The 8,687-nt window shown below is 39.8% G+C and overlaps 2 protein-coding genes across 3 annotated transcripts; both read left to right on the forward strand.

Moving 5' to 3' along the window:
• LOC109998758 (betaine--homocysteine S-methyltransferase 1) lies at positions 1–2,935 on the forward strand. The gene is made up of 9 exons (XM_020653633.3): positions 1–89; positions 193–259; positions 740–872; positions 992–1,104; positions 1,206–1,397; positions 1,496–1,643; positions 1,741–1,923; positions 2,128–2,356; positions 2,564–2,935. Exons 2-9 carry the CDS (start codon positions 239–241, stop codon positions 2,667–2,669), a joined length of 1,125 nt encoding a protein of 374 aa, XP_020509289.1. The 5' UTR covers positions 1–89; positions 193–238; the 3' UTR covers positions 2,670–2,935.
• A 705-nt stretch (positions 2,936–3,640) lies between these two features.
• LOC109998759 (betaine--homocysteine S-methyltransferase 1-like) lies at positions 3,641–8,341 on the forward strand. Of its 2 annotated transcripts, none has more exons than XM_065965728.1 (9): positions 3,641–3,799; positions 4,840–4,972; positions 5,142–5,254; positions 5,348–5,539; positions 5,798–5,945; positions 6,042–6,224; positions 6,405–6,633; positions 6,768–6,890; positions 7,195–8,341. In XM_065965728.1, the coding sequence occupies exons 1-8, from the start codon at positions 3,782–3,784 to the stop codon at positions 6,850–6,852; spliced, it is 1,101 nt and encodes a 366-aa protein (XP_065821800.1). In that variant the 5' UTR covers positions 3,641–3,781; the 3' UTR covers positions 6,853–6,890; positions 7,195–8,341. The 2 variants fall into 2 exon arrangements, with proteins under 2 accessions (XP_065821800.1, XP_065821797.1); XM_065965725.1 differs by having other exon boundaries at positions 6,768–6,848.
• The last annotated feature ends 346 nt before the right edge of the window (positions 8,342–8,687 follow it).

Raw genomic sequence — 8,687 nt, forward strand, 5'->3', positions numbered from 1 at the left:
CATGACCCCCGTAAAGACGCTGATACATGCGCAGCGAAGATCATACGGTGGTTCACTTGATTGTGTAGGTGACAGGACAGGAGTCCAAGGTAGATGTAGTGATAGTAAATTGTGCAATGCCAATATCCTTATGTAATGTTTTATCGTTAACTGTTCATTTCCAAATGTCATTTCGTCCTCCCACGCAAACAGCTCAGACAGTCCATCAGCTTCAGTTAGGACCTAAGACTTTGTTTCAATGGAGAGCAAGACGAGAAGGGTAAAAATGAATATAAACACATCATTTATTTACCATACTTTGCATACTGGTTTATTCATTTCTGTGCTCATTTTTTAATAAATCGATGTTTTTACTTAACTATTAAGGAGGTTAATAGCTTCTTAAAGCACTTAGCAAAATAGTACAAGTCTGCAAGAGTTGAGGTGTGTTATGTGTTTGGATGATCGTGTGTTGTCGTTTTTTATCATTGTTCACAATAGTAGCCGATACGGATTACGTGGATTTTGATTATTTCTTCTCCCCATTGTGAGAGAATAAAAATATTCCTGTAAAGACTATTTGAAAAATTAATAATTTCAGGCGAGCAGAATGCAGCTGACATACCTGTACATCTTACACCTGAGCTTATGGTCTTTATTTAGTTGATTACCTGATGTATAGCCAATTGTGTGTGTGTGTGTGTGTGTGTGTGTGTGTGCGTGTGCGTGTGCGTGTGCGTGTGTGTGTGTGTACACTTAGGGTATATTGGAGCGCCTGGATGCTGGGGAGGTCGTTGTAGGTGATGGAGGTTATGTTATGCAGCTGGAGCGACGTGGCTATGTGAAGGCTGGACATTGGACACCTGAGGCTGCTGTTGAACATCCTGAAGCAGGTGCATGTGGTGTTACTGACTCATGAGTACATTCTTACAAGGCACCTAAAGGCAAAGATAATCTGAATATCCTATGCTTTGTTTTTAACAAAATCCACTCTTTCTGTTTTTTATTTCAGTGCGGCAGCTGGCCAGAGAGTTTCTGAGAGCTGGAGCCAACGTGATTCAGACATTCACTTTCTACTGCAGCGAGGATAAGCTGGAGATCAGTGGCAATGTCACCAACATCACTGTCAGTGGAGAAAACACCATCATGCAATTTGTGTTTTATACACGATAATAAGATTCTCACATCAGTTTGGTGTTTCTCCAATGTGCTCTTGTCTGATCCAGGGGGCTCAGATCAATGAAGCTGCCTGTGACCTGGCCAGGGAGGTGGCCAATGAGGGAGATGCTTTGGTGGCTGGGTGCGTGTCTAAGACTCCCTGTTACATCAACAGTCACAATGAAACTGAGGTCAAGGCCATCTTCAAGAAACAGATGGATGACTTCCTCAAAAAAGACATTGATTTCTTTATAGTGGAGGTAAGAGCAACAGGTTATGTGATTATGTTAGGGTTTTTTTTTTTGTTATTGATTTTATAAGAAATTTTAAAGAAATTCCAGGCATATTTCTCCTGCAGTTTGTTGACCATGTGGAAGAGGCAGTGTGGGCAGTGGAGGTGCTGAAGACCAGCGGTAAACCAGTGGGTGCAACTCTGTGCATCTCCCCTCACGGAGATATGAGTGGAGTCCCACCTGGAGAGTGTGCTGTTAGGCTGGTTAAAGCTGGTACACTGAGTTTCTCCTTGTATAGTACAAAACATCAAATCTGGATTCATGTTTAAGCTCCATAATCTGAACATTTCTTCATGTGTTGATTGTGCAGGAGCTGACATTGTTGGAATAAATTGCCACTTGGACCCTCTGACGTGTGTCCGTACAGTGAAGTTGATGAAAGAAGGATTGGAGAAAGCTGGTCTCAAAGCTCATCTCATGGTCCAGCCTCTGGGCTTTCACACACCTGAGTGTAACTTTGGTGGATACACCAGCCTACTGGAGTACCCCTTTGGTCAGTATTTTATTTTGTGTACAGTTACATAAATACAAAAACATTGCATTCATCAACTATATTACTATTCAGTAACATTAATCTGGAGTATTGTTTGTTTTTGCAAGGTTTGTGAGTGTATCGCAACATTTTTAAAGTTCCCATATGCTTATTATCGTCAGTATAATAAAATGCTTAGACTTAGGTATCTGACTTTCCTTTCAGCAATGGAGACCAGAGCAATTACTCGCTGGGACATCCATAAGTATGCCAGAGAGGCTTACAATGCAGGAATTCGCTACATTGGAGGCTGCTGTGGATTTGAGGCATACCATATCAGAGCTATAGCTGAAGAGCTGGCTGCAGAGCGAGGATTCCTCCCACCAGCTTCAAAGAAACATGGACTCTGGGGAGCTGCACTGGAGATGCACACTAAACCCTGGGTCAGAGCCAGGTTAGACTGAGCAGAAACATTATACTTAAAATACAGCTGCTTTAAATACTTCAACAGAGACCATGATCAGTATTTATTTTTAGTGTCTAGGTGGCATAGTAACAGTTGCAAACAAAAAAGAAAATGATAGAGGAGACCTGATGATTTGTGTGTTCCTGCTCTGCACAATGCTTGTTTACATCAACTAATCAACCACTTATATCTTAGATCTCGTCGAGACTACTGGGAAAGCCTTCTGCCTGCTTCTGGACGTCCCAAATGTCCTTCCATGTCCACACCTGCCGCTGATTATGACAAGAAAATGGAATCTTAACATGTTATCACAAACTGTAGTGCCTACCATACAATTATAGTATTATTTGGCAGCATAACCAGCCTTTCTATCTTTACTTGGCTTCAGTCTTCAGTGATTTGTCAGAGTTTCTCTTCTTTTAACCTTTTAACCAGCTTTACATAAGAACACAGTTGGTTTGTTTTCAATGATGGTAATTATAAAGAAACAAACTTAAAAATGTCACATGTATTGATTTATTGTCATACTAAATATTTCATTGAACAATAAATACACAAAAACATTAATTCACTGCTCTTCCATTAGTTTCATTTATTTTAAATAAAACATCAAAATGTGTCATTGTCATTTTAGTACATTGTTACATCTGTTTTGTAATATGTGTGTCATGATGGATGTCAGTCTTGCTGGCTGCAAACAAATCTACCTACAAGTACAAATAAAGTCACCTGAACCTGAAGTAAACTGTGTTACTGTTGTGCATTGATGCACAATTTCTGTTTCTGTTGCATGATGATTATGTTTCTCCATCCAAACCGTCAAAGTTTAATTTCTCTAGAAATGCATTGACATGGATGTAGTCATACTTAAACTCAAGGAATCAGTGATAAATGATTATCTTTTTCCAGTTGTACATTTGGAGTTCCTCAGGGAACAATCGTGGGACCAATTTTATATAGTTTCATATTAATGACCTGCCCGATTTGCCCATACGTCCATTTCCAGCAGTACGCAGCTGACACAGTTATGTACACCAAAAGAAGAGCGCAAGCTGTTTACAAGCTCTGCAGCATTGAGCAAAGTATCAGATTGGTAAACTCACTGTTATCTGGGCATAAACAAAAAAATAATCTAAAGAAATTCCGATAATTATTTTTTTTCTTCGGCAAAAAAATGTTTGAATAAAAATGTACAAGCAGAGCGTTAGATCAAAATAAGAGGTCAAGGGAACAGCTTGGAGGCGGGTCGTGTGAATGGGGAGTTATCGCTGTTGGACCTTGTATGAAAAGCCTCTGAAGCTTCACGGTGTGGCTGGTGCGTGACAGTCATTGAGTTTTTCACCTGTAGAACATCTCTTGGAGACCTGATACAGATTTTAATTAATTTTCTCTGATTTGTTTGCAAACTCTACGATGGAGAGCAAGAGAAGGGTAAGTAAAAGAAAGTTAAAACTTGTTCTCGTTCTTTTGTTGTTGTCTTGAGCAGGTGGTAGGCTGAGTCTGGAGTCTCATGTAGTTAGATAACACTAAGGAGTGCATAAAAAACAAATACCAGAGTAAAGTTAAACCTTAATGTCGGTTTAAGGAAATCATAATCTACACAGCATTGAGAAGCAAAATGTCAGTGTACAGTGGTGAAGAGTAACCTACATTGCAAACCGAGATTATTGATTAAACAGGCTAAATCCACCCCCCCCCCCCCCCCCCCCCCCCCCCGATGAATACAGAGTTAGATTTTGTTTAGTATGAGAGATCAGCAGGCAAGAAGCACGCTTCAGAATATCATTGCATTGGCAGTAGAGACGTGAGAAAGACAACAATGTGACAGCTTGCAACTGTTTGCATATGTGTTTTTGTACTAAGGGTGGGTTGAGCCGGGGATCCGGCCGAAGATTTCTGCCTTTTAATAAGGCAGTTTTTTTTCTTACCACTGTAACTTCTGCTGCTTTGCTAAAGTGCTCAAGAGGGATAGGCCGGGTCTTTGTAACATAACAATAAGTAAGGTATTCTACCTGCTTTTTGTAAAGTGTGTCGAGATAACACTTGTTATGAGTTGACGCTATACAAATAAAAATGTATTGATTGATTGTAAATCTTCATAACTTGTGGAGTATTTTAGAAAAAAACGCAAACACTTAAAAAAAAAAAAAAAAAAAAAAAACTACATTTCCAGGAGACTTGAGAACAGCAGTGCATCAAGACATATGTCAGGTATTTCATGCCTGAGTAACCTGTTCTTACACTTCAGCATGAAGGGACATGCAAACTGCCAGATTGTGAACACGTCTCTTTTTTAACAGAAATTAACTGCATGTTTGTGTGTGTGTGTGTGTGTGTGTGTGTGTGTGTGTCTGTGTGTGTGTGTGTGTGTGTCTGTGTGTGTCTGTGTGTGTGTGTGTGTGTGTGTGTGTGTGTGTGTGTGTGTGTGTCTGTGTGTGTGTGTGTGTGTGTGTGTGTGTGTGTACACTTAGGGTATATTGGAGCGCCTGGATGCTGGGGAGGTCGTTGTAGGTGATGGAGGTTATGTTATGCAGCTGGAGCGACGTGGCTATGTGAAGGCTGGACATTGGACACCTGAGGCTGCTGTTGAACATCCTGAAGCAGGTAAAAAAAAAAACCTGCCAGTGACTTGATGAAACTAGAACTCTCAAATGGGCGATTTTCTGTTCTGTCATTTATTAACATATCAGAGTTGATCCATATTCCTTATTATCTGTGCTGAATATATCTGGATGAGTTTTTCAAATTGGCCACTCTTCTCCGTCTCTGTCAGTGAGGCAACTGCACAGAGAGTTCCTGAGAGCAGGGGCCAGTGTGATTCAGACATTCACCTTCTACTGCAGCGAGGATAAACTGGAGATCAGTGGCAATGTCACCAACATCACTGTCAGGAAAAAACTTTGAGTCAAATTAGAAATTCTGAGAACATAATTCTTGTGTTTACAAGAAATGATAAATATCCACTCTTGTCTTATTCAGGGGGCCCAGATCAATGATGCAGCCTGTGACCTGGCAAGGGAGGTGGCAGATCAGGGGGGCGCATTGGTCGCTGGGGGGGTCTCTCAGACTCCATGTTACGTGAAGAGTCACAGCGAGAAGGAGGTCAAGGCCATTTTTAAGAAACAGATGGATGACTTCCTAAAGAAAGACATTGATTTCTTGATGGTGGAGGTACGTACAGTTGATTGTTGTTCCTTAACTTCAAGTCATGAGAAATTGATGTCAACATTGAACCAAATGTCTGAATGTATCATGCATCTCTACTGACCTTGTCTGCCTTGCCCATCAGCAAATTACCGACATAAAATGAGAAACTAGGGGTTTGAACATTCACATTGTGGCGAAAAGAAAGAAGTTTATCAACTTGTAATTTTTAGGGCTTCTTTTTATTAGCCAAGTCATATTGCTCAAAAGCATTTTTCTCTGCAGTACTTTGAGCATGTGGAAGAGGCAGTGTGGGCAGTGGAGGTGCTGAAGACCAGCGGTAAACCAGTGGGTGCAACTCTGTGCATCTCCCCTCACGGAGATATGAGTGGAGTCCCACCTGGAGAGTGTGCTGTTAGGCTGGTTAAAGCTGGTACACTGAGTTTCTCCTTGTACAGTACAAAACATCAAATCTGGATTCATGTTTAAGCTCCATAATCTGAACATTTCTTCATGTGTTGATGTGCAGGAGCTGACATTGTTGGAATAAATTGCCACTTGGACCCTCTGACGTGTGTCCGTACAGTGAAGTTGATGAAAGAAGGATTGGAGAAAGCTGGTCTCAAAGCTCATCTCATGGTCCAGCCTCTGGGCTTTCACACACCCGAGTGCAACCACACTGGATACCTCAGCCTACCGGAGTTCCCCTTTGGTCAGCATTGTCATTGAGCATTGAGTAGAATGTACTAATGTTGGAAAAATTTTGTTGGTTTGAAACATTTAGTCTAAAATCTTGTTGTCCTTGTGCATATTAATTCCATCTTACTCCCCGTATATACAACAACATCCAAATAACAAAATGCCTAAAATTCAACATCTGACCTCATTTTAGCTTTGGAGACTAGATCACTAACTCGCTGGGACATCCATAAGTATGCCAGAGAGGCTTACAATGCAGGAATTCGCTACATTGGAGGCTGCTGTGGATTTGAGCCATACCATATCAGAGCTATAGCTGAAGAGCTGGCTGCAGAGCGAGGATTCCTCCCACCAGCTTCAGAGAAACATGGACTCTGGGGAGCTGCACTGGAGATGCACACTAAACCCTGGGTCAGAGCCAGGTAAGACTGAGCAGAAACATAGCTGCTCACATCAATATTATACAAGACAGCAAAGGAGGGTAACATAAGGTGGCATTTTAATATTATTTAAATGCTATGGAGCAAAGATATTTATGATCCAATTTTTATCTCAGGGCTCGTCGAGAGTACTGGGAAACCCTTTTGCCTGCTTCTGGACGTCCCACATGCCCATCTATGGCCACCCCAGCTGATGAGTAAGTGAGAAGATCATCAGTCGCAGGAACAGGACTATCAGGGTCTGTACATTATTTTTTAGTAACCTTGTACTACAATTTAATTTAAAGCTTGTGTGGTTGTGAAACAGAATTTAATATTGACGTCTCTTTATGAGAAACCAAAGCCAAAAAGACCGTCATCATAAGATTGATTATTTATTTTTATTGCCTGTAACTGCTTTTGCAATCTAGGTGTTTACTTGCTAACGTACAGCATTATTTCTTTGGAACTGGCCTAACATTTTATCTATTTATAAAATGGTTACAATTCTTCACAGCACTGCCTAACCTCTTTCTTAACACAAGTCTTCTTTTTCAACTTTAGACAGGGGCATTGAAGAAACAAATGTACTCTCATCTCCCATAGCCAAGGATCCCTCTGAGCACAAAGTGTAATCATCTACCTTTTAAATGACTGTAGATAAACTGTAAACTTTTTAACCTACATGGTCTTTTGCTTTTGTCTATATGTTCTTTATATGTGCTTGAGAAAAGATGTTTCTGTAAACATTTGAAAGGTTATAAATGTAGCACAGTAAACTTTATTATTATTAAATCTTATACATAGCTCTCAACACTTCTCAGTTATCGTTATCAGCATGTCACTTATTTACATGAATGGGGTGAAAGTCAGGTTACAGGAGGGTAAAGAATATGGCCTTGAAAGTGAAGTAAATGTTCACAAGAGTGATTGTTATATACGTTAACAGAAATTGTTTCCTCAGCATTTTGTTGTGTTTATAATAGGTCATTAACAACCTGGTCTTTTCTTTCTCAAACAATATGCCTTTCTCCTCTGCTCATCAGCCAAATGTCAAATAGTGTGGCAAAGTATGTTGAAGATTACTTAAGTAAACCTACTCACAAAACATGGAAACTGAAGGAAAAAGTGGAAGACTCAAAAGGGTTAATAAATAAAACCCTACACTGACTTTGTATATTAAGTATGTTTTGGAGTTATTGTGACAATTTTGCCCTTTCTTTTTGTAGCACTTGGGTCGTGAGGAGTCCCCACAATTCAAAAGTCTAAATTCAGATTTGAACTTTGACCAATAGATTGAGAGTCCTTAACAATTACAAAATGTAACCAATCACATCTCTGTACACCAGAAATAACAGAGGTTGAGACATGTTATCCAAGTTCCATGTAACCTTTTTGAATCCTATCATCTGTCTATGTTATAACATGTCATACCCTTTTCTTGAATGTTAAATGGAGATAGACAGCATATGCACCCAATCGCAAATGAAAATCAGCGGTGATAGAGATGTTTTTTTTCTTTCCTCTTTTCATAAATGTGCTTTGAGAATAAATTTCTGAATTGATTTTAGCTAGGAATTGAATGTGAGATCAGTCTCAAAATAGTGAAGGATTTGAGATTAAATGTGATTTAATGTGTGACCTGTGCATTCAGAGAGGGAGTTTGACTGGGAAGAAATAAATTCCACTTTGCTTTTACATGTTAAACCAGCCTCTATAAGTCTGTTGTCTTTTTTTCCATTATTGCCAAGTAGAGGAAAATATACCCTATACACACCGTTGACCAGTTGAATGTAACAATAACAGTTTGAAATTCATGAATTGTGAAACAAACTGAAGAAACTGGCTGACATTTTCAAACACTTATCCATCTTATTTTAAAAGGGTCAAAAATTATACTCCTTTTTCAAATAGTTTAAATAAGTCTCAGAGGTCCCCATTTTGGGGGAGGGGTTACTGCCCTTTGTGATGTCATGAAGGGAAAATCTCCAAACAGCCTGTTTGAGCACACATTTTCAAAAAAGTGAAGCAGGCAAAAGACGAAGATTGACTGTACA

The sequence above is a fragment of the Labrus bergylta genome, chromosome 2 (genome assembly GCF_963930695.1).
Source record: "Labrus bergylta chromosome 2, fLabBer1.1, whole genome shotgun sequence".
In the NCBI taxonomy this organism is placed as follows: Eukaryota; Metazoa; Chordata; class Actinopteri; order Labriformes; family Labridae; genus Labrus; species Labrus bergylta.